The 25,409-nt window shown below is 47.4% G+C and overlaps 2 protein-coding genes across 12 annotated transcripts in view; one reads left to right on the top strand and one right to left on the bottom strand.

Annotated features, from left to right (window-relative positions):
- The first annotated feature begins 6 nt into the window (after positions 1-6).
- CENPV (centromere protein V) lies at positions 7-13,221 on the top strand. Of its 2 annotated transcripts, XM_078067985.1 has the most exons (5): positions 14-455; positions 2,962-3,060; positions 4,285-4,354; positions 11,411-11,525; positions 12,820-13,221. In XM_078067985.1, exons 1-5 carry the CDS (start codon positions 58-60, stop codon positions 12,942-12,944), a joined length of 807 nt encoding a protein of 268 aa, XP_077924111.1. In that variant the 5' UTR covers positions 14-57; the 3' UTR covers positions 12,945-13,221. The 2 variants fall into 2 exon arrangements, with proteins under 2 accessions (XP_077924112.1, XP_077924111.1); XM_078067986.1 differs by lacking the exon at positions 11,411-11,525 and having other exon boundaries at positions 7-455.
- Positions 4,349-25,409, bottom strand: part of PIGL (phosphatidylinositol glycan anchor biosynthesis class L) — a 100,177-nt gene continuing 79,116 nt past the window's right edge. For 2 of the 10 annotated variants that reach the window (XR_013446025.1, XM_078067981.1), the window contains one exon: positions 4,349-4,543. Coding sequence is in view for 5 of the 10 variants with exons in the window: in XM_078067981.1 (XP_077924107.1) it covers positions 4,541-4,543 (3 nt within the window). In the remaining 5 variants the exon portion in view is untranslated. The other 8 variants (XR_013446029.1, XM_078067980.1, XR_013446027.1 and 5 more) reach the window with 6 other exon arrangements.

Raw genomic sequence — 25,409 nt, forward strand, 5'->3', positions numbered from 1 at the left:
GCGCGGGGCGGCGGGGACGCGCGGGCGCTGAGGCCTGCGCGCCCGGCTGCGGGAGCCATGCGGCGGGCGAGGAGCGGCGCGGCCGCCAAGCCACGCGGGCCGAAGGGGCCCGGAGCCTCCGTGGCCCCCGCGGCCGCCCCCTCGGCCCCCAGCGCCAGCCGCGCCCGGCGCTCCACCGGTCAGGCCGGGGGCGACAGCCCGGCGGCGGCGAGGCAGCCGTCGGCGAAGCGGCGGCCGAGGCAGTCGTCGCCGCGGGCCCGGGAGGTGGGCCCGGGGCAGCCGCCGCCGGAGCGGCCGCTGCTCCCGCCGCCGCCGCCGCCGCCACCGCCGCAGACCCCCGCCACCCCGGCTGCCACTCTGCCCGACCTGGGCGACCAGCGGGAGCGCTGGGAGACGTTCCAGAAGCGACAGAGGCTCACCTTCGAGGGCGCCGCCAAGCTGTTGCTGGACACCTTGTGAGTGCGGCCGGGCCGGGCGCGGGAGTCGGCGCCACGCGGACCCCCTCGGTGCGGGAGCGGCTGTCGCGCGGGCCGGGGCGGCTTTTCCGCCCTCCGTCTTTCCCGCACCGTGACCGACGCGTGGCCCCGTGGTGGCCCCGGGCGCGTCCCTCATTCGCACGGCCGCTCGCCTTGGCTGGGTGCGGGCTTGCGGCCCTGGACCGGACGGGGCGCTGCGCCCCGGGATAGTGTGGAGAGCCGCGCCGCGTCCTGGGACACAAAGGGTCTTTCCCGGGGACAGCCATCGTGCTCGGGACGCTGTCTCTCGTCTTGGCGCGCCGAGGGCGCGGGGGCCTTTCCCAGTGAGAAGAAGATAAACCCCACGACTTTGCGCCTACCTGACTCGCTTTTTATATTTGCGCACGTGTTTTTTTGGAGCGTGGGTGGGAGGGAGAGGTGGCGAGGGGGGAGAAAAGCTTGGATAGTTTTGAACCCACCGGGAGGCGAGATCCCGTTATTGTTCCAGGCGCTCCCTGGGAGCGAGCGGAGTGCGGGGGAGGGGGTATTGATCCCTGGGAGAAGCGCGCGCAAAGAGATGCTCGGTATTCTGAACAGCGGCGCGGGTACCCAAGGCGGGGGGCGGGGGGCGGGGGGAGAGGGAGGCCTTGCGCTCTCCGCCGACTTGATGCTCCTGGGTGGCTCGCTCCCCTTCGCGCTCCCCCAGCTTCGCTCCTGCAGGAGAAGAACCTCCATCCAGGTCCTTAGATGGCCAGGGGAGGATTTCAGAGTGTCCGGGATGTTCGAAATGAGCTATTAACTCTGGCAAGGGCTGCCTTGTCTCTAAATGTGATAGCATCTAGATCTCTGTCCTGTAGAACAGTTGTGCTCCAGAGAAATATTTTTAGTACCCCGATAATCTATCTCTGCGTCCATTATTTTGTGAATTACAAAGAGCGATCGAAATCACAGAAAAAAACAAGGATAACCTAACACTTGCATAACAACCTGAGGGTTACTCCTTTTCTTGAACAAAAATGTTCTTTTGTCCTTAATCCTGAAGCAATTCTCTTAGTTAGGGTGAGTCTTCTCAGAGATAAAATACTTGGTTTCCTGTGCGCTTCACTTTCTGACTTATCTATCTTGGATTATGGGCTGAACATTTTTTTATAGTCATCATTAAACATTTTTGAGCCCCTGTGGTGAGCCACCAGTTGCTAAGGGGATATAAAGATTCTCAGAAATGTAAAACTCAAATTTGAAGTAAATTTTTACTTTAAAACAAACTTGATAAATGGTCAAGACAAAAGATTTTTAAACGTTGATAGAAGACAAGATTTTTTTTTTACCCATTAGATTGGTGTGAGTATGTACGTTTATTTAAATAACCCAAACTCACTCACTTAACTTATATGCAAAAAGAATGCATAACTCTGCACTGTTTTTGTTAAAATGTTACCATATAGAAAGAAGTCTGGAGGAGTATATAGCAAATAGTTAACTGTGGATCCCTTCAGGTGTTAAGATTACCAGAGGCTTTCCTTTTTAACATTATCGAGTGTAGTGTTTTAATTTTTGTTTTTTTACAATGAGCATTATTTGTGTATGCAGAAAAGATTTTAAATACATCAAGTTAACCGATTCAACTTGGAAAGAAACAGGGAAAAGCTTTCGGTCTTATGAATCAAAAAAATGCAAATTAAAACTGCCGCAAGCTATTTTTCCGGTAATCATTGCTTGAGCGGGTGCGGTGAAATGTTTTCTCATCACTGAGAAGCATTCAGCCCTTTTGGAGCGCAATTTGACATTTTTCAAACTTAATAATGTTCAACCAAGGGCCTGGCTTATATACGTTTTGAGAGGACTAAAATAGTATGTAATGTGTACGTAGAGCTCTGTAAAGAGTCCTGCCTATGCAAAATCCTGGAGGGGAATATAGCAAAATTCCAAGAGCCTTTCTCAGAAGAAGGCTTTTCCAAACCACCAGACTCAGGTTTCCTCGTCGTACTTCATAGCTGCCTGTACTGCTTTTATCACAGTCCCTTAAATATTGCTTGGGTAATTTGTTTGATGACTGCATGTGGTTGGTAGGCCTGGAACACGTCCGCTGTATTTTGTTTACTGCTCGCTCTCTCCCCCGTGCCTAGCTCACAAAAAATCTTAGTAGGTATCTGACATATAAATAATGTTTGAGTGGTGGGATTAGGATCCTCCACCCAACTCCCATTTCCCATATTTTCGGAATGTTTTATTTTGCAACTTCACAGAATGTAAGAAATAGAAAAAAGAGAGGTCAGAGGAAAGAAGGCACTGAATCTTTTCTTTTCTTTCTTTCTTTTATTTATTTAATTGCCAGTATGTCCTCAAAAGCAGAGATCCATGGGGCTGTCGTGTAGAGAAGCCTTTTGTCCCGTCTTGCTTCCTTCTTCCAACAACGAGGGAGAGAAAAAGCGGGAGCTAGGGCGCCGAGGTCCTGCCCGACTATTCAGAAATCCTTACCTTTCTGATTTTTTGTGGTTTCATTCAGTGAGTACCAGGGCCTGGTGAAGCACACGGGCGGTTGCCATTGTGGAGCGGTTCGCTTCGAAGTCTGGGCCTCAGCCGACTTGCACATCTTCGACTGCAAGTGAGTGTTTTCTCTTCCCAAGTTGCTTGGAAGGACCTAAGAGTTCAAACGCAGCCCTTCGAGCAGCATGTGGGGAGTCAGGCTGCCTATGAAACAGCCCCAGCCGGGAGCTGATAATTGTTGGCCTCACGTGACGGCGGCATAAGAGTTCGTTCTATTTTTTTTTTTCCTTTCATATGTGCTAGGTGTTTTCAATAATAAGTTTTTGTTTTTTTTTTGAAACATGGGGGGGGCGCTAAAAATAACTGGGCCTGCTCTTTGCATGTGTGTGTGTGTGAGAGAGAGAGAGAGAGAGCTCACTCCTACAGCAGAGCCCCAGGGGACACAGAGTAGGGTCCTCCAGCTTCTGCCCCTCAGTGTCACCCCTCAGACCGTACCATTGGTGGGGTGACGGGGAGCGGTGATCTCTGGACATAGGTCAGCCCGGGGGACTGAATGAAAAGCCTTGGTTGGGCAGAGTCTTCATAGGAGTCCAGAGCTGGGCACAGGTGGAGGGGAAATGAGCAGAGGGCGTGTACCCCGGGAAGCTTACCATGTTCCAGGCCTTCTGGCTCTGTTCTAGATGAGGCAGATGGTTCTGCCAGGATCTGTGGACGGTCGCCTTTTAGCACCTTCCCAGGCGTTGTGATAGAACAAGGACACTGACATATGAACCAATAGCACATACCTCCTTGTTCGACAGGATCCAGTCCTGTTAGAGAATTCTGCATGAAATCAGAAATTTTTGTCAAGACGGACTGAAAAGGGGATTTAGAGTTCATCCCGAAGGTGGTAATTCGGAGGACCCATTTGACTCAGAGCTAGGCTTTCTGTGATGGACAGAGGAGGGAAGCGGGAAACGGAGGCTTCCTTGTCCGTTTTTGGTGTCGGGGTATCCCAGAGAAGTAGATTGGAGCTACGCCTGATATTTGTTTTGTAAACATCTCTAGAATCCAACAGTTCCCTTCACTGTAATAATCGGGGGGGGGGGGGGGGGGGAGGGGGAGGGAGGGTGGGCAGCAGGGATGTGGTCGTGACGGGCCTGGCTTTCCGAGGGTGCGTGGCTTTGACTGCCGAGCAGAGGCCTGTCCATCTGCCTGGGCTCTCCCTTCCCTGAATGGCGCCGAAAGGGGCTTCCCTTCTGGGGTCGGCCGGCTCTCGGGACATGCTGGGTTGGGCCCCTTTGGGCCCCCAGAGGGTACAGATGCTTGTTTACAACCTGAGAATTCCTCTGTCTTTTTGTAGCTGCAGCATCTGCAAGAAGAAGCAGAATAGACACTTCATTGTCCCGGCTTCTCGCTTCAAGCTCCTGAAGGTTAGTGCTAAGAGCAGGCGTGAGGAGGCCCTGGCTTACAGCAGCTGCCCCGGGGAGGGCCAGGTGGAAGGGAGCAGAGCAGGACCTCTTCCGGGAGCTCCATTGTCCTTGCCATCCTGGGTTTCACGCGTATTTCTGAAAGCTTATGTTATTTTTCCCCTTTATATTTTGGATGCATACTTGATATTACTGTGAAAACATTAAAAATAGAACCAAAAAGTAAATACGATCACTCAAATCCTATCAACCAAAAGTAACCACTGATATATATAGGTGTATACCCTTGTGCATTATTTTCTACCTGGGTAAATACAGCTAAATAATATTAACAATGACATTGTATATGTCGTTATCAAAATAGGACTTTGCCTTTTGTTCTGGTCTATGATCGACTTTTATCATTTCCAAATGAAGAATATATATCTTCAACAAATTTTTTTTAACGGTGAATTCAAAATTTTATTGAGGTACAGCTGACATGTAACATTATTAGTCTTAGGGGTACGTCAGAATGACTCATTATTTGTATATATTGCAAAATGATCAGCACAATTAAGTCTAGTTAATGTCTGACAACATACGTAATTAAAAAATAATTTTTTTCTTCTGATGAGGACTTTTAAGATTTCTTCTCTTAGCAGCTTTCAAATATGCAACAACTGTGTTCTTAACTATAGTCACCATGCCCATTTTATTTTATTTTTTTATTTTTTAAAGATTTTATTTATTTATTTGACAGAGTTAGTGAGAGCAGGAACACAAGCCGGGGGAGTGGGAGAGGGAGAAGCAGGCTTCCCACTGAGCAGAGAGCCCGATGTGGAGCTCAATCCCAGGACCCCGGGATCACGACCCGAGCCGAAGGCAGACGCCCAACGACTGAGCCATCCAGGCGCCCCCATTTTATTTTATTTTTAAAGATTTTATTTATTTATTTGAGAGAGAGAGAGAGCACAAGTAGGGGGGAGGGGCAGAGGGAGAGGGAGAAGCAGGCTCCCCACTGAGCAAGGAGCCCGATGCAGGACTCGATCCCAGGACCCTGGGATCATGACCTGAGCCGAAGGCAGACGCTCAACTGACTGAGCCACCTAGGTGCCCCTCCATGCCCATTTTATAACTGAAAGTTTGTACCTTTTGACCTCCTTCACCCATTTTGCCCACCTCTTCCCTGGCTCTGACATTAAAATGGTGAATTTAATGGCATGTGAATTATATCCCAATTTTAAAAATCAAGTGCATGTCTAATACTAATAATGAATACTAAGAAACTGAAATTAAAACCATCATACCATTTCAAGTAATGGAAAGAAAATTAAATAGGTAGGTGTTCAACTAACAAAACATGTCCCTGATCTATGTACTGAATATTACAGGAAGCCAATGAAGTTACTAAAGAAGAACTTAATAAGTGGATAGACATCATATGTCTATGGGCTGGGAACCTCAACATAGTATTGATGTTCATTCTCCCCACAGTGTTTATAGATTTAATGCGATGTCTATCAAGATCCCAGGAAGGCTTTTGCAGACATATACAAGATTGCTATACATTTTTTTTAAAGATTTGTTTATTTATTTGAGAGAAAGAGAGAAGCATGAGCAGGGAAGGGGCAGAGGGAGAGGGAGAGAGAATCTCAAGCAGACTCTCTGCTGAGCGTGGAGACCGAAGAGGGGCTCGGCTCGATCCCACAACCCCGAGATCATGACCTGAGCTGAAACCAAGAGTCAGTTGCTTAACTGACTGAGCCGCCCAGGTACCCCAAGATTACTGTAAAATTCATATGGAAATACACAGGCCCTAAAATAGCTAAAATAATGTCCACAGGGAACAATGAAGTGGGAAAAAGTAACTCCATTCAATATGAAAGCTTCTTCTATACACATAGTCATCGAGAGAGTGTTAACATGGTCAAATAGAGATGTAGATCCATAGAAGAGAATCAAGAGGCCCAGAAGTAGACTCACTCCAGTTTGCTCAAATTATTAAAGTTTCAAAGCCACTGTTTCCTTGTTGATTTTCTGTCTGGGTGATCTACCCATCGATGGAATTGGGAGTTAAGGCCCCCTACTATTACCTATTACTGTCCATTTCTTTAGGTCTGTTAATAGTTGCCTGATGGATTTAGGTGCTCCCATGTTGGGTGCATTGATATTTACAACCGTTGTCCTCTTGTTGGATTGTTCCCTTTGTCATTACGTAGTGTCCTTTGTCTCTTGTTAGGGTCTTTGTTTTCAGATCTCTTTGGTCTGATGTCAGTATTGCTATCCCTGCTTTCTTTTTGCCTCCATTTGCATGGTCAGTGTTTTTCCATCCCTTTACTTTCCATCTACATGTATCTTTAGGTCTGAAGTGAGTCTCTTGTAGGAAGCATATTGATGGGTCTTGCTGAGTTAAAAAATTGTAACTTTATTATTTCGGGGAGTTTTCTTGTGCTTGGTACAGATTTTTGAAAGGTACAAAAGTAAGTCTTCCCTCCATTGCCCCTCGGTCCCCGAATTTCTTCCTCCCCCACAATCCTTTCCTAATTTACTTATGCTGTTATTCCTGTACTTGCAGCACTTTTTTTTCCCACAGGATATTTTGTTATGTGAATGTACCAGAAACAGTTTCCTGTGTTTAAACTTCTAGGTCGGGTGCCATTTTTTTCCCCAATTATAAACAACACTGTGGTGAACCTCCCTGTGCATAAATCTCCGGTAATTTAGAAGTTATTTCTTTCGGATCAATTTTCTTAGAAATAAAATCGCTGGTCAAAGAATGCAAGCTTTTGGGGCACCTGGGGAACTTGGTCAGTGAAGCATCTGCCTTCGGTGTGGGTCATGATCCCAGGGTCCTGAGCCCCGTGTCCAGCTCCCTGCTCAGCGGGGAGCCTGCTTCTCCCTCTCCCTCTGGTGCTCCCCCTGCTTGTGCTCTCTCGCCGCTCTCTCTCTGTCAAATAAATAAATAAAATCTTAAAAAAAAAAAGAATACAAGCTTTTTAGTAAGGCTTTTGGCAAGATGGCTGGGTGGCTCAGTCGGTTAAGTGTCTGCCTTCAGCTTGGGTCGTGATCCTGGAGTCCTGGGATCAAGTCCCTCGTCCGGCTCCCTGCTTGGCGGGGAGCCTGCTTCTCCCTCTCCCTCTGCTGCTCCCCCTGCTTGTGCTTTCTCATTCTCTCTCTCTGACAAATAAATAAAATCTAAAAAAAAAAAAAGAAAGAAAACGCTTTTGGCCCAGTGTTGCTAATATGGGGTGGGGTGGGGCTTTCATTCCATCCTTGGTTCCCCTCGCCCCCACTGTGGTCTGACAGACTTCACTGTTCTTTGGTGTAATGGTGTGTTTCCACGTCTGTCTCCTCTGTAAAATCGTTGGAGTCTCCGAGCGTCATCTTTAGTCACATCTGACCAGCTCCTGGCCTTGCAGGCTTGGCGTTGAATAGGCACTCCGTGTCTGGGAGGAACCACTAACTGAGTGAAGGAATGCGTGAGTCCTGGCCTTTCCTAGTGAGTGAGATTTAATCCCGGACACTTGGGGCCACTTTGTCTCCTTTTCTTGATCCTTCGTGTGGGTGCCTGGTGGACGAGGGGGACCCTTGGGTAGCACACTGCTCCCGGTTTTCCCCATACACCCAGAGAATGCCAGTTGTTCTCCTCGGAAGGGTGCTGGAGGCTATGGCCCCAGTTCAGTGTCGCCCCTGAGCGTCCATGACGGATGGTTCCTGAAGGCGCCACCACGTACAGCCATAAGGTCTTGGGTCTCGGAATTGGTACTTTCCCCCCTTTATTTCCTCTTTGGGCCTGCTTATCAGTGCATTTCCTGGTGCCCTAGAGCACCATACTTGGCCCCAGCCTGTTGAAGGAGTGATTTGATGTTTTGTTGGTTTTGTTTTGTTTTGTTTTGTTTTGTTTTTTTAAAGATTTTATTTATTTATTTGACAGAGAGAGAGCACAAGTAGGCAGAGAGAGGGGGAGAAGCAGACTCTCCACTGAGCAGGGAGCCTGACGCGGGGCTCGATCCCAGGGCCCTGGGATCATGACCTGAGTCGAAGGCAGCCGCTTAACTGACTGAGCCACCCAGGCGCCCCTGTTTTGTTTTGTTTTTTAAATTTTATTTATTTATTAGAGAGCAGAGTGAAAAAGAGAGCACGGGGGGGGGGGGGAGGGGCAGAGGGAGAAGCAGCCTCCCCAGAAGCAGACCTGAGCTGGAGGCTTAACTCAGCCCCCCAGGTGCCCCGACACAGCTTTTATCCTTCGTGCAGTGTGCAGCCCGCGGAGGGTTTGGAGCAGGGTAGTGACAGGCCTGCTTCAGTGCTTTCAGAGCTGGCTTTGGTCGCTGGGGGGGGGGGAACGGACTGTGTGGGGAGGCAGCCGCTGTGACAGGGAGGCAGCTAGGAGCTTGCTGGGGTGGCCAGGCGAGAGGCGATGGGAACGCGGCCTCGGGTGGCGGTCACGGAGATGGAAACAAAACAGATATTTGAGATTCATTTCAGAGTAGTGGCTCTCAGACTTCAGCGAGTGCGTGATCACGTGGAGGGCACGTTCGGGAGCTTGCTGCGCCCCACTCCCGGTTCTCTTGGTCTGGGAGCGGGACCCAAGGATCGACCTTTCCTACGAAGTCGCCGGTGACGGTGATGCTTCTGGTCCCGGGGCCAGGCGCTGAGAACCCCCGTTTCAGAGGCAGGGTGAGCATCGGGGGCTCTTTCTCGGAAAAGTTGAGATGTCGTCAGCAGTCACAGGGACAGAGATGGGCCGGGGCCGCTGGGTGCGTACGTCTGGCGTTGAGAGCGTGCAGATGCGCTGCTTCTGCTCCCGGAGTGGCTGGCTCCTGGACGCTGAGAGCTGAGGCTGCGTGCGGCCGGCTGGCTGCCGGTGTGGCCGGTGACGGGAGGGGGCCGAGGCCAGAGCCCTGGGGCTCGCCGACATTCACAGGGGGTGGAACAGAGGGGCCTGCGAAGGAGGAAAGTCGGTCGAGTGTGCTGTCCTCGGAGACCCCTGTTGCGAAATGGAAGGACTGGTACCGAGAGGTCAGGTTAAGAGGAACCAGTTCCGAATCTAGTGGTCAAGAAAAGCAGCCATTAGACCGGCCAGCAGGGCGGTCATTGGCGGTTTCCGCTGGGGCAAGAAAACAGAAGTCGCCAGAAAGGTAGAGTATATGGCAGTGTGATGGTGACAGGCCGTGGGTGACGGAGTCAGGTTGGCAGGTGCATGGAATACTGTGCGGATGAGGGTCTGAATGTCGCCGAGTGACCTCCAGTAACGAACAAGGTGAAGTGTGAGGCAGCCCCTCCCTGCCCACTGCCCGCGATCATTTCTTGGGGGAAAGTGTCCGATCGGATGACTCTGGATGGTTTAGGACCACTTAGCAATTGTTCTTTGCTGCTTCTCTGGGTAGTGGCATGAGGACTCAGAGCTGTTTCTACGGGAGGCACAGAGCTCTGAGGGTCTTTCTGTCCTGCGGTGCTGGGTGGCAGGCTGCGCGGAAAGGATGGGAAGGTCTAACTCTGGTGAGAACCTCCACCCCTGACCCTCCAGCCACACAGTTTCTCTCCTTGGAAACCACTGTTTCTTGACTATTTCTTTATAAATATATGTGTAAAGAAACATATGCATATGAATGTGTATATATATATATATATATATATACAGGCCAAGGTACATCCTTCTTTAAAAAATAGAAATGGTAAAAAAAAATAGAAATGATAATATACTGTACAAATTATTTTATACCTTGCTTTTTCACTTAATGTTTAACCTTGGAGGTTGTTCCATATTAGTATTTGGAAGTAGAACTCTTTTTTTTTTTTTTTTTAAGATTTTATTTAGGGCGCCTGGGTCGCTCAGTCGGTTGGGCGTCTGCCTCCCGCTCATGTCATGATCTCAGGGTCCTGGGATCGAGGCCCGCGTCGGGCTGCCTGCTCAGCGGGGAGTCTGCTTCTCCCCCTGCTTGTGCTCTCTCTCTCTCTCTCTGACAAATAAATAAATAAGTAAATAAAACCTTAAAAAAAAAAGATTTTATTTATTTTTAGAGAGAGCAAGTGGGGGGAGGGCAGAGGCAGAGGGAGAGAGAGTCTTGAGCAGACTCCTCACTGAGAGTGGAGCCCGACACGGGGCTTGATCTCATGACCCTGAGTCATGACCTGAGCTGAAACCAAGAATTGGGCGCTCAACCGACTGAGCCACCCAGGCGCCCCTTTAACCTTGTTTTAAACAGTGCTAGAATATCTATGTATGTGTCATTGGACACATATGGAATTTTGATTGTAGGATAAACTCCTAGAAGTGGAATTGCTGTGTTAAAGGATGTGTACATTTTTAAATGTTGGTAGATGTTGCCAGATGTTACCCATTTCTATTCCCATGACTGATAGGTGAGTGCATGCGTTTGTCCATGTACTCGGTACCAAGTTAACCAACTTTTTTTTATTCATACCCACCTGACAGTGAAAAAAAAAAAACCTCATTGCCGTTTCTGAGTGTGCATATCATTTCATAGGTGAAGGAGTGATTTATTTTCCTTCTTCTCTGTCATTTTGCCCAGTTTCCCATGTATATTCTCCATTAAGGAAATTAGCCCTGTGACTATGACGTCTGGCAAATATTCTTTTCCTGGTTTGTCCTTTGTACGTGAATTCAAATACAGTCAACAGTTGTCTCCAGATCTCGAGCAGTGCTGTTCGGGGACATGGAGAGCCCGTCGCTAGGGTGACCTGTCTCCCCTCTGAGGCCTAGGAGGCAGGCGTTTTCATTTTCACTCCCTGACGTGGACAGGACGTGCTGTGTTGTGGTGGAGCTGGGACAGCTCAAGGCTGAGTCATCCTGTGTGCACTTGACTAAGAGAAGCCGCGAGCCGCCCGGCTCCGGCCTGACGTGGCTCTGGGCAGTGTAGGCGGGTCCCTGTCCTCCAGACGCCTCTATCTCTGTGGGAGGTTGGACATGTCCTCATAACCCTGAGAGCCCTACAGAAGGGGATCCCCTCCCCATGGAGCCTTTTAAAAGATTTAATTTTTTTTGATGACCAGAAAAAAAAACAGAAAACACTCTTTGTAAAAGGAGAACATGTCTTTCGCCCGTTCCCCCCGTAGGGAGCCGAGAGCATAACCACATACACGTTCAACACGCACAAAGCTCAGCACACCTTTTGTAAGAGGTGCGGCGTCCAGAGTTTCTATACTCCGCGCTCCAACCCCGGAGGCTTTGGTGAGTGAAGGGCGCCGGCTGCCCGTGCCGGGGGGACACGGGGACACCTGCGGCTGCCCCGGGTTCATACGCCGATCGCTAGGCCGGGCGCTGGCCTCTCTGGCTTGCCTCTTGCTTGGCAGGGCCCGTGCACGTGGGGGTCTTAGAAGAACAGGGCTGTTCAGCAACGCTCTTTCCCAGTGATGGGACAGAAGATCGCCTCTGGTCACCCATCCAGATCCTGCCTTCATTTGCTGGTCACTGGGGGCTGACACTGAGGGATAGAGGGAGGAGAGGAGATGGGCCTTGGGGGGGCTGGGGGGGTGGTAAGGGAGGGAATTTTCACCCCGAGGATGGTTCAGGGAGTGAAGGAGGCAAGAGTGAGGAGTGTTGATAATGCCGTTAGGAAAGAATCTGTTTGGAAAAAAAGTTTTTCAGTTTGTTTAAAATATAAACAATGAAAGTCCCCAAGCCCCTCCTCTTCAGGTCCAACCTGGATCTGAGGGGGGAATGACACCAATTGCGGTATGGAAAGTAGCAGTCAAAGAATCTTGTTTCCTTTTTTTTTTTTTTTTTAAAGATTTTATTTATTTGTCAGAGAGAGAGCACAAGCAGGGGGAGTGGCAGACATAGGGAGAAGCAGGCTCCCCGCTGAGCAGGGAACCCGATGTGGGGCTCGATCCCAGGACCCTGGGATCATGACCTGAGCCGAAGGCAGACGCTTAACTGACTGAGCCACCCAGGCATCTCTAAAAAAAATTTTTTTAAAGCAATCTCTACAACCAATGTGGGGCTCGAACTCACAACCCTGAGATCAAGAGTCGCGTGGTCCATGGACTGAGCCAGCCGTGCGCCCCCTCCCCACCCCACTTCTTTAGCAGCTCCTGTATGTTCTTCATGTACCACTTGGAGAGGCCTGTCTGCCTGCCTTAAGAGTGAAGAAAGGCTTTTGGAAAGTAGAAAATCCTATAAAGGTGGGCAGGTGTTTAATACTTAGAAAGTTCTATCAAAACCCTGGACAAGGCTGGTGAATTCTTCAGGCTGCCAGTCAGAGGTTGTTCTAGGCTTGGATCTTGGTACTTTGTGCTCTCAGCTTGGTACTGAGTGCTATCCAGCCCTGGCATCCCTGGCTTAGGAAGTCTGACCCCCACGTGCCAGGAAGGAAAGGGAGCCGGGAAGCTGACGTTGTGGGGTCGTAAGCTTTAACAGTGGATTGCCACCGATGCTTGCGGGTGTGGGTTTGTCTGCCAGCCAGCCCAGGCCCCGCTCTCGTTCACACCTGGGACCTTCCTTTTTCTGTGTCACCTCCCCCCAGGAATCGCCCCACATTGCCTGGATGAGGGCACCGTGCGGAGCGTGGTCATTGAGGAGTTCAATGGGACCGATTGGGAAAAGGCCATGAAGGAGCACAAGACCATCAAGAACATGTCTAAGGAGTGAGCTCCTGCTTCTCGCTTCCCGAAAAGGAGGAACGATGGGAGCCAGCAGCCATGCAGAGCCCACCGCGCGCCGGCGGGGCCCGTGAGTGTGCTGACCCAGGCCGCTGGTCCCGTTGGCCTGCGGCCACCCTGATCTCCGCAGTTGGCTCAGCCACCAGCTTCTTTAGGCAGCTCTTTGTCCTTTCAGCCCAGATTTTGATGTAGGCTAGTCGACATCCTTTCTCTTCTCAACTTTTGTGTGATCTTTTAGAAAAATAAATATTTTTAACATGAAAGCAGTCACTGTGGTTTGTCATTTTCTCTGCGCTTTGATTTTGGTTCTGAGGCCAGGCATTTAATCGCAGGTATTTATTGACCGCTGTTAAAATGTGTGCGACCAAACTGGCGGGGAGAGATGAGAAGACAAAAGAATAGTTATGAAACACTTGTAAGACTGGGCAAGATCGAAAGCCACATGAGTTGTAAGCATAAGAGCCCTAGGAGTTCAGAGGAGAGAGAGGGCTGGTTAAGAAAGAATTGGGAGACTATCACTGGAGTCTTTTTTTTTAAAGGTAAATCAGCTTCTGATTTTTTTTTTTTTAATTGGGGTCAAATACCCATAGCATGAAATTGACCATCTTAACCGTCTTTTTTTTTTTTTTTTTTTTAAGATTTTTATTTATTTATTTGACAGAGAGAGAGGACATGAGCTGGTGGAGGGGCAAAGGGAGAGGGAGAAGCAGACTCCCCACTGTGCAAGGAGCCTGACGCGGGCCTCGATCCCAGGACCCTGAGTTCATGACCTGAGCCGGAGGCAGACGCCCAACCGACTGAGCCACCCAGGCGCCCCCTGTCTTAATCATCTTTAAGTGTCCAGTTGAGCAGTGTTGAGTACATTCACACTGTTGTGCAGCCAACTTCCAGAACTCTCCATCTTGCAAAACTGAATCTCTATACCCACTGAACAACAACTTGGAGTCTCTATTTTTAAATGAAGCAAGACTCAGGAAGGTCGAATGGAAAAGTGTGTGAACAGAGGTCGGGGCCCTGAGTAAAGCCAGACTGGACTGGAAGCTTCCGATGGGAGGAAGTAATAGAAGAGATCAGAAAAATGTGTCAGAAGCCGGACCGTGGACAGTCTTGGATATTAAGCTCGGGAATTTGGCCTTTATTTTCCAGGCATTAGGGAAGCCCTGAACAACTTTGAACAGGAGAGGAACGCTTGGCCCGCTACGGAGTCTTTTGACTAGTTCCCCTGCCCCCCCACCCACCTTGCTTCCCATTGCTGCTTATTTTAATCAGGTCAACTTTCCCAAAGCATTCCTTTCGCTACCAAACACTGAGTATATACATAATGGCACATGCTTAATAAACATTCGCTCTTTGTTTAGGGAGACTGATGAATCATGTACTGACTTTGTGACGTAGACTAGCCAAGGAGAAGGAACAGGGAGAGAAATAACAGATGGACTGCGTTCTGTGTGATCATCACCTCTTCCAAGTCGGCTGACAGCACGTTTACTTTAAGGCTAGAAAGAGCGGTGAGAAATTATACAGGGAAAACACGAGTACCCGATCTACCTTTCCTATTGCAAGATTGCGTGAAAACATACTTCTGTGTACCTTTCAGAAACCTCAGTGGAGTCATCCTGTGCCTTTTCTGCAGCTTGCATTTTTTTAAAAAAGTTTTTTTTTTTTTTAAAGATTTTATTTATTTGACAGAGAGAGACACAGCGAGAGAGGGAACACAAGCAGGGGGAGTGGGAGAGGGAGAAGCAGGCATCCCGCTGAGCAGGGAGCCCAATGCGGGGCTCGATCCCAGGACCCCGGGATCATGACCTGAGCCGAAGGCAGACTCGCCTAACGACTGAGCCACCCAGGTGCCCCTGCAGCTTGCATTTTTAATGACATCTGGGTCTTTCCATATCAGTACACATGTCCTCATTATTGACTGTGATTTAGAATTGCATAGTATGGAGATAGTTTATTTAACTGGTTGGTTTTTTTCCATGGAAAATTGGGTTTCCAGTTTTTCCTCTCCAGTGAATACTGACAACGAACATTCTTTCCCGTGCCTCTTTATACATTTGGATATTTGGAGATCTTTGTTGTATATCTTCTGCATTCACTAGAGGAAGGAAATGGTTCTAAAGACTCCCAAGAATTTCCCCAGGTCAGCCTCAACTGGCTGAGTTAGTGGATATCCAAGTGATGGGAATTCTTTCAGATTCTTTTTTTCTTTCCTGAAATCAACCTTCCCTTTAAAGCTGGAGGCCCAAGGGCTGGTGCTTGCTCTTGTGACCGACGAGAAGCTCAAGGCTGGTTGCTCCATCCCCCCGCCCCAGGGCAGGAAGAGCGGCCTCCACTATGGGACAGTGTGGTTGCTCTGGTTGCAGGTTAACATACGGGCTCCCAGAGAGCCCGCTCTGGCTGTTGGCTGGCGTTTCCTTCCAAGCAGCAGTGCTCCCGCCGTATGACCACCTGCACGGACTTGGCCCTGATCTATGGCAGAAGTCACACCTGAGCATTCTGAGCTCGTAGGCTCCGGTGAACTCTTGATAGATAACCAGAATTCTTTCCCGTATGACCTTGCCTCTTCCAAGCGCCTCAGACCTCTCCCCAAGTGCACTTCATTAGACCATATGCTCATCAGTTTTTAATTACTGTCGACGCCACTTTCCGTGTGGGTTTTCCTTATACTACCAGAAAAGGGACGGGAGCCCCACTGACGGGAGTGAGAATGGCACAGCGGGGACAAGCAGGACTCAGCCTTGACCAAGACCAAGACCTCTGACCAAACTAGAACTGTTTTTGTTCCCCAACCTCTTGTGGTCCCAAGAACATAAAGATTCTGTAGCTCCCGTTCTGTGGCTATTCCATCCCGTTCTGTCTCTCCATGAGGGTTGACATAGGGTCACTTTTCAGAGAATTCACTGACTTTACACATTCTTTTTTGCACCAGCTAACCTTGATGCTTTTTACCACCAACAGACTACATGGGTGGTCCCCAGGGGAAGGTATGTATCCTCCAGGAAACGCTCCATTAATCTGTGGGAAGAAAATGTTGGAATTTTAATTTATCCTTTTAAAATTTATTCTCTGTGTATGTTTTGTAATGTATGTATTAGCATTTAAAACATATATATTGTTTTTGGGGGGATTTTTAATTCCTTTTTTTTAAGATTTTTTATTTATTTATTTTTGGGAGAGAGAGAGAGAGAAGAAAGCACGAGCTGGGGGAGGGACATAGGGAGAAGCAGGCTCCCCACTGAGCAAGGAGCCCGACTTGGGCCTCGATCCCAGGACCCCAGGATCATGATCTGAGCTGAAGGCAGACGCTTAACCGACTGAGCCACCCAGGCGCCCCTAGTTTCTATTTCTTGAGAATAAATGCATCACGTGGAATTGCAGAGTCAAGGGATACGTACATCTTGAATTTTTTTTAATATTACTGATTTCCAGATGGTTCTACCATCTTGTGATTCCTCCAGCAGAATATATGTGTCCATACCCTCACCCACAGAACACTGGGCGTTATTATTTATAGAAATTTTTGCAAATTAGAAAAGTGAAAAGTGGCATTTTCTTTTGTGTTTCTTTAATTAGTAGTGTGATTTATTTTTTCCCATTTAGGGTGTGTGTGTGTGTGAGAGAAATACCTATTCATGTCCTCTGCAGTCTTCAATTTCCTTACTAGAAACGTCTCCCACCCTACTCCAATCACCACCTTCAGTGAAAAATAGATTTTCTTTTCTTTCGTTTTTAATTTTTATTTTTAAGTAATTTCTACACCCAACGTGGGGCTCAAACTCACAGCCCTGAGATCCAGAGTCACATGCTCTACCGACTGAGCCAGCCAGGAGCCCCTGAAAAATGGATTTTCATTTTTGCTTTCATTGGCAAACTCTGGCTACTACTTCGGCTGAAGAGTTTTTCATGTTTATTGGCCATTTAGATTTGCCTGTTACAACATTTTAAAATTTTTTGTTGTGAAATACCTGTCTTTTCCTTTACATCTTCTGGGTTTCCAGCCTGGCTGGGAAGGTCTGCTCCACTCCAAGGTACATATGCATTTAGTCTCTGAAATTTCCTAAATGATATTTTAATATTTCGATTTCTACATGTAAATCTATAATTCATCTAGAATGTGTTTTTGTATTTGGTATAAGGTAGGACGTTTTTGTCTTCTTCCAAATGCCTGATCGACCGTGCACATTTATTAAATGCTTTCTCACTGAATTAAAATGCAACCTTTATCGGGGTGTCTGGGGGGCTCGGTTAAGCATCTGACTCTTTTTTGTGGTTTTAGATTTATTTATTTATTTATTTTAGAGAGAGCGAAAGAGAGAGCATGAGGGGGAGGGGCGGAGCAACTCAAGCAGACTCCGTCCGGACACAGAGCCCGAGGCAGGGCTCAATCCCACGACCCTGACACCACGACCCGAGTGGAAGCCAAGAGTGGGGCGCTCAATTGACTGTGCCACCCAGGTGCCCCTGAGCATCTCTTTTTTTTTTTTTTTAAGATTTTATTTATTTATTTGACAGAGAGAGACACACAGCGAGAGAGGGAACACAAGCAGGGGGAGTGGGAGAGGGAGAAGCAGGCTTCCCACTGAGCAGGGAGCCCGATGTGGGGCTCGATCCCAGGACCCCGGGATCATGACCTGAGCCGAAGGCAGACGCTTAACGACTGAGCCGCCCAGGTGCCCCGCATCTGACTCTTGATCTCAGCTCAGGTCTTGGTCTCAGGGTCGTGAGTTCAAGCCCCGCATTGGACTCCACGCTGGGGGTGGAGCCTACTTTCAAAACAACACAAAACCGGAAATAAAATACCACCTTTGTCATATAGTAGTTCTCATATAATTGAGATCTGTGTCCAGATTTTGTCTTCTATCTTTTTTAATATCTGTTTTGATTGCAGTGGGTTTATATGTTTTAATATACAGAAAGGCAGGCCTCACATTTCTGTCCTTTTTAATATTTATATTTTCGCTATTCTTTGACATTTCCTGTTCTAATATATATATATATTTTTTAAAGATTTTATTTATTTATTTATTTATTAGAGAGTGAGCGAGAGAGAAACAGCATGAGAGGGGAGAGGGTCAGAGGGAGAAGCAGGCTCCCCGCTGAGCCGGGAGCCCGATGTGGGACTCGATCCCAGGACCCTGGGATCATGACCTGAGCTGAAGGCAGTCACTTAACCAACTGAGCCACCCAGGTGCCCTGTTCTAATATTTTTTTTTTAATTTTTTTTTTTTAAAGATTTTATTTAGTTACTTGACAGAGAGAGAGACAGCGAGAGAGGGAACACAAGCAGGGGGAGTGGGAGAGGAAGAAGCAGGCTTCCCGCCAAGCAGGAAGCCCGATGTGGGACTTGATCCCAGGACCCTGGGATCATGACCTGAGCTGAAGGCAGACGCTTAACGACTGAGCCACCCAGGCGCCCTATTTTTTAAATTTTTTAAAAGATTTTATTTATTTGAGAGAGAGAGAACAAGCAAGGGGAGGGGCAGAGGGAGAGAGAGAAGCAGACTCCATGCTCTATGCGGACCTGGATGCGGGGCTCGATCCCAGGACCCTGAGATCATGACCTGAGCCAAAGGCAGACGCTTCATTGACTGAGCCACCCAGACACCCTGTTCTAATATATTTTTAAAATAATTTTATTCAGGTCTGAAGATAACCCGTTGAGATTGTGACTGCAGCTACATTAACTTTTTATATTAACTTTGTAAGAATGGTAATTTATATGTTTATATGTATAGAAATATAGCATGTAAGTGTATAAATTTACAAATTGAAACTTGTAGGTACTACAAATATTTGTTATCCAATTTATTGACTTTGTACAGCTTTTTAAATTATTTTATCAAGGAATATGGTATTTATTTATTTATTTATCATCCCTATTTATTCAGGTCTTGTTTCATGTCCTTCAGTAAGTTTGTTTTAACTTTTTACAACTATATATATATATATATTTTAAAGATTTTACTTATTTATTTGACAGAGAGAGACACAGCAAGAGCAGGAACACAAGCAGGGGGAGTGGGAGAGGGAGAAGCAGGCTTCCCGCGGAGCAGGGAGCCCGATGCGGGGCTCGATCCCAGGACCCCGGGATCATGACGGGAGCCGAAGGCAGACGCTTAATGGCTGAGCCACCCAGGAGCCCTACAACTGTATATTTAACAGAAAAGCAGTAAGCACTAAAATTTGGTTAAAATACAAGCAAGATTTGCACTCTGTCGTATTTACTTTGCATTTACTAGGCTAGCATGTCAGACGAGTATCACCAGGTTCACAGAGCGATGCCAAGTGTATTGTAGAGTATCCGTAGAATGAACTAAAACACTTTAATGTGTTTATGGAACATTCTAAATCCTTTATTGTCATTTTAACCGTCTTCACAGCATCTTCACCAGGAATAGATTCCATCAAGAAACCACATTCTTGGCTCATCCATAAGAAGCAGCCCCTGATCCGTTAAAGTTTTATGAGATTGCAGCCATTTGGTCCCATGTTCAGGCTCCACTTCTGCTTCTGGTTCTCTTGCTGTTTCCACCACATCTCCAGTGACTTCCTCCACTGAAGTCTGGAACCCCTCAAAGTCATCCATACGGTTGGAATCAGCTTCTTCCAAACTCCCGTTCATGTTGATTCCCACGAATCACAAATATTCCTAATGGCACCTAGAATGATGAATCCTTTCCAGAAGGTCTTCAATTTACTTTGTCCAGATCCATCAGATGAATCACCATCTATGGCAGCTACAGTCTTATGAAGTGTATTTCTTAAATAAAAAGACTTGAATGTTGAAATGACTCCTTGATCCATAGGCTGCAGAGTGGATGTTGTATTAGCAGGACTGAACACGACATAGATCTCACTGTCCATCTCCATCGGAGCTCTTGGGTGACCAGGTGCATTGTCAACAAGCAGTAATATTTTGAAATCTTTTTTTTTCTGAGCAGGAGGTATGAACATTTGGCTTAAAATACTCAGTAAATCATGTTGTAAACAGATGTGTTGTCATCTAGGCTTTGTTCCATTTGTAGAGCATGGGCAGAGTAGATTTAGCATAATTCTTCAGGGTCCTAGGATTCTCAGAATGGTCAATGAGCATTGGCTTCAACGTAAAGTCACCAGCTGCATGAGCCCCTAGCAAGAGAGTCAGCCTGACCTTTGAAGCTTTGAAGCCAGGCGTTGACTTCTGTCTAGCTACAGAAGTTCTAGATGGTGTCTTCATCCAATAGAAAGCTGTTTCATCGGCATTGAAGATCTGTTGTGGAGTGTAGCTTCCTTCATTAGTTATGTTAGCTCGATCTTCTGGAGAACTTGCTGCAGCTTCTACAGGAACACTTGCTGCTTCCCTTGCCCTTTGATGGTATGAAGATGGCTTCCTTCCTCAGTCCTCCTGAACCAACCTCTGCTAGCTTCAGACTCTTCTCCTGCAGCTTCCTCACCTCTCAGCCTTCACAGAATTGAAGGGAGTCAGGGCCTTGCTCTGCGTTAGGCTTTGGCTGAAGGGAATGTTGGGGCTGGTTTGCCCTTCTCTCCAGACCACTAAACCTTTCTCCACATCAAACCTGCTTTGTTACCATTCATGTGTTCACTGGAGTGGCACTTTTCCTTTCCTTCAAGAACTTTTCCTTTGCATTCACAAGTTGGCTCACTGGGCCAAGAGGCCTCGCTTTCAGCCTGTCTCAGCTTCTGAGAGGTCTTCCTCACTAAGCTCAATCATTTCTAGCTTTTGATTTCAAGTGAGAGACATGGGACTCTTCCTTTCTCTTGAACATTCACAGGCCGCTGTAGGGTTATTACTTGGCCTAATTTTAATATTGTTGTGTGTTAGGGACTAGAAAGGCCCAAAGGGAGGGTGAGAGATGGAGGAATGGCCAGTCAGTAAGCAGTCAGAACATACAAACAGGTATTAAGTTCACCATCTTATAGGGCGCGGTTTGTGGTTGTCCCCAAATAATTACAGTGGTAACATCAGAGATCACTGATTACACATCACCATAACAAATATCACAGAAATGAATCTTTAAAAAAATCTATTATAGTGGTGCCAGGGTGACTCAGTTGGTTAAAGCGTCTGATTCTTGGTTTCGGCTCAGGTCATGATCTCAGGGTCGTGGGATTGAGCCCCGTGTAGGTCTCCATGCTCAGCACGGAGTCGGCTTGAGATTTCTTTCCTCCTGCCCCTCCTCCCCCCCCCACACTCTCTCTCTCTCTCTCAAATAAAGAAATAAATCTTTTTAAAAAATCTGTTATAATTACCTGTCTGATTTTTCTGTGGTTATTGGGGTCTGTTCTCTTTTACTTTTTCAATACATTTTAGTCATATAAAATTCCATGAATAAGGTGCCCTACCATTGGACATAATCCAACTGTTGTCCCCTGCCTAAATCCCTATTCTCAACCGTGGGCCGGCCAACGTGTACTGCAGTGTGAGTTTGGAAGGGGATTTGGAGGTGACCGCCTCTTAGGGACTTGCTCAGTTGGAGAGCATTTTTTATTTCACAAGGGACAAGCGTGAGGCTTTCCAGTGGAAGGAAACAGCCACCATCAGTCTGTCCTGGGGTCCAAACCCTACACAGAGCCTGGCTCATCTCCCTTCCCTCCCACCCCTGCCTTGCAGTTGGCTCTGAGCCTCCTGCTGAGTGGGTGCCCCTCCCTCCCTCCTAGGAACCCGGATGATGTGGTGCTGTGTGGCCTGATGCTGAGTCCCTGGAAGATTAAAAAGTACTGGTTTTCATTAATCTTGCAGTGATGCAACCCTGCATTTTATGGAATTGAAATGTTTGGACCCTATTTATGACATTATGGTAGAGTTCAGCGGTAGTCCAAAATTTACGAGGAAGTCATCCATTTCCTGCAGATTTTCAGTTTTGTTGCATGGACTTGCATTACCATCTCTTATAATTTTTTCCATCTTTTCCATTTTTTGTGGCTACAGTAGCCATTCTGTTCCTAATAATAGCACTTGCATTTTCCCTTTTTCTGAATTGGCTTTGCCAGGTGTTGGCTTATTTGGTTTTTCAAAGAAAACTTACTTACCTTTCCACTAGCTTTTTATTTATTTTTCTCTTTCATCTGCATTAAATCCCTCTTGCTACTTTTGCTTGGTTTATATTATTGATTTCCTTAAATTGAATCACGTAGTTCACCAATTTCAATCTTCTTAAAAAACAAAAGAGTACAACTTACCTGAATATAGGTCCCATACAAAGTGTAATTTTTATTACCTTCTAGATAATTTGTAATTTTCTCTTTGATCTGGAGGTCATTTTGGAGGATGTTTCTTGGTTTCTAAGTAGAGTTTTTGGGTCATTTTACAAACTTACAAAAAAAAGATTTTATTTATTTCAGAGGGAGAGAGCAAGCATGAATGGGGGCTGGGGGTGATGGAGAAGCAGACTCCCTGCTGAGCAGAGAGCCTGATGTGGGGCTGGATCCCAGGTCGCTGAGATCATGACCTGAGCCCAAGGCAGTCGCTTAACTGATTGAGCCACCCAGGCACCCCTCATTTTATAAACTTATTGAAATCTATTTGATTATGATAAAAAATGTGCAAAATCTACTTGGAGAAATTTATTAGGGATTTCTCAGGGGCCGATCAATAATTGAATTTTGTAAATGTTTTATACCTAAGAAGTGAATGCTGACTTTAAGTTCCTTATATTATCCATATGCTGTGGCTTTACTTTTTGCCAACTTGATTTGTCAACATTCTGAAAAAATATTAAAGCCTTCCATTATGGGGCGCCTGGGTGGCTCAGTTGGTTAAGCGACTGCCTTCGGCTCAGGTCATAATCCTGGAGTCCCGGGATCGAGTCCCGCATTGGGCTCCCTGCTCAGCGGGGAGTCTGCTTCTCCCTCTGACCCTCCCCCTCTCTCATTCTCTCTCTCTCATTCTCTCTCTCAAATAAATAAATAAAATCTTTAAAAAAAAAATAAAGCCTTCCATTATTATTGTGTTTTGTTTTGTTTTTTAAATAAAGAACTTGGGGGTGCCTGGGTGGCTCAGTCAGTTAGGCGCTGCCTTTGGCTCAGGTCATGATCCCAGAGTCCTGGGATCGAGCCCCGCATCGGGCTCCCTGCTCTGCGGGAAGCCTGCTTCTCCCTCTCCCACTCCCCCTGCTTGTGTTCCCTCTCTGTCTGTGTCTCTCACTGTCAAATAAATAAATAAAAATCTTAAAAAAAAAAAAAATAAAGAACCTGTGAGGGGAGGCACCTGGGTGGCTCAGTCAGTTAAGCGTCTGCCTTTGGCTCAGGTCATGATCTCAGGGGTCCTGGGATCGAGACCCGTGGAGGACTCCCTGCTGGGCGGAGAGCCTGGTTCTCTCTCTCCCTCTGCCCCTTACCTCCCCACTTTTGTTCTCTCTCTCAAATAAAGAAAGTCTTATTTTATTTTTTAAAAGATCTTATTTATTTAACTGAGAGAGAGCAAGCACAAGCAGGGGGAACAGCAGGCAGAGGGAGAAGCAGGCTCCCCACTGAGCAAGGAGCCCGATATGGGACTTGATCCCAGGACCCCGGGATCATGACCTGAGTGGAAGGCAGACGCTTAACTGACTGAGCCATCCAGGTGCCCTAAATAAAATCAAGTAAAGAACTTGGATTTCTGAGAGTTTGTTGCAAGTATCTGGCTGCTATGATATTTGGTGCATCTCTTCTCACGGAGTGACTCTGGTACCCATCTAAAATATCCCCCATTGTTCAAGGTTTAATGCTTTTAGATGCTTGGATGTGTGTTGTCACTCTCTCGTGTGCCTTTGCTTGGTATATGGTAAGTGACTCATCCTTTTATTTTTAGCCACTTTGTCACTTCTAGATGCTAGATTTTGTTTTCTAACTCAGTTTTGGTACAGAAATTAGCCCATTCAATTTTTTTTTTTGAAGTAACTGATACCTGATTTGATTCTTTTTATATCATTTCCATTGTATTTGTTACACTTTATGCTTTGTTTCCTGTCTTCCTTTTTTTTTTCCTTACTTTTGCAGGCTTCTAAGTTTCTCTTCATTTCCTCTTTTCTCCTTAGTTAATTGGGATTCTGCATTGTTCAGCGCTGCAGGTGGTGACCTTTCCTGTCCCGCAAACTCAGACGGAGTCCCCGGACTTGTCTATGTCAAGATGCTTCTCCTCCAGAGCTTTCCCTTGAACCCAGGGGAGACCTTTGCAATATTTTTATCCCCTCCCCGCACTTGAAATCTAGGATTTTGCAGCACACGTGAGCATCTTTTTATTTTATTTTTTAAGGTTTTATTTATTTATTTGAGAGAGAGAGAGCACCTGCGGAGATGGGGGTGTGGGGTGGGGGAGGGGCAGAGGCAGAAGGAGAAAAGGGAGCCTGGCGGGGCTCCCTCCCAGGACCCTGAGATCAATGGACTGAGCCACCCAGGCGCCCCCGTGTGTTTCTTTTTAAAAAAGTCACAGCTGGCTAGAATATGGTGAGCCCTTCTGATGCACTGACTCAAGTCTCAGATTATGTAAATTCTCCTTTATTATCCCCCATCTGTAACTATTTCTCCTTCTGGAACTCCCATTATTCACATGTTAGGTCTCCTGGATTTTCTTTCTTTTTTCTTTTTTTTTCAAGATTTCATTTCTTTATTTGACAGAGAGAGAACAAGTAGGGGGAGCAGCAGAGGGAGAGGGAGAAGCAGGCTCCCCACTGAGCAGGTAGCCCCATGTGGGGCTCGATCCCAGGACCCCAGGATCATGACCTGAGCAAAAGGCAGACGCTTAACCGACTGAGCCACCCAGGTGCCCCGGATTTTCTTTTTCTTTTCTTTTTTTCCCCTTAGATGTATTTTTCAAGTTCCTTTTCCATCATGATTTCCATTTCCGAGCTAAATGCACTCTGGGTTCTGAGATATGTCTTCTACCTGATGTTCCAGATTACTAATTTGGCCACTCCTGAGAAAAAGAATTTTTTGTCTGGACCAGGACCTGAGCTTTCATTGTTGTTTTTGATGAAGTCTCCCATTAACCGCTCCTGCGGAGAGGGCTGCCCACGGTGCAGGTGGGACTTCCTTTCCCTGGGAGCCCTCTTGGGAGAGGGTTCCCCTTTCGGACTGGGTCTGCTCACCCTTGGTCTGGAGCAGTGAGCGGTGGGAGACCAGGCGGTTTCTGTTCTTCTGGGCCAGGGTGGAGAACTGGCAAACCACGGGCCCTCTCTTCAGCCCCTGTGAGGGGCCCGCAGGTCTCTCTGACACGGGGTGACCCTCCCCCAGCCTCAGGGAACAGGAGCAGCTCGCCCACCCTGAGCCAGCCGGCCTCCCAGGACTCTGGACGAGTAGAGACAGCCGCTTGTGTGTGTTTGTGTGTGTGTGTGTCTGGACGGGTAGAGATAGCCGCTTCCCAGGGATTTCTTAGTTGAGCTCGTGTTTGTGTGTGTGTGTGTGTGTGTGTGTGTGCGCGTGTGCGGTTGGCCGCTTCCTTCCCTCCCCTTTGCCTGCCTCCCTCCCTTCCCCCCCC

The sequence above is a fragment of the Halichoerus grypus genome, chromosome 2 (assembly GCF_964656455.1).
Source record: "Halichoerus grypus chromosome 2, mHalGry1.hap1.1, whole genome shotgun sequence".
Taxonomy (NCBI): domain Eukaryota; kingdom Metazoa; phylum Chordata; class Mammalia; order Carnivora; family Phocidae; genus Halichoerus; species Halichoerus grypus.

Bases quoted from the DNA above. Each gene is read 5' to 3' on its own strand.
- CENPV (XM_078067985.1), top strand. From the start codon at position 58: ATGCGGCGGGCGAGGAGCGGCGCGGCCGCCAAGCCACGCGGGCCGAAG. The intron at 456-2,961 runs GTGAGTGCGGCC...GGTTTCATTCAG, and splicing joins AAGCTGTTGCTGGACACCTT to TGAGTACCAGGGCCTGGTGA. The intron at 4,355-11,410 runs GTTAGTGCTAAG...TTCCCCCCGTAG, and splicing joins CTCGCTTCAAGCTCCTGAAG to GGAGCCGAGAGCATAACCAC.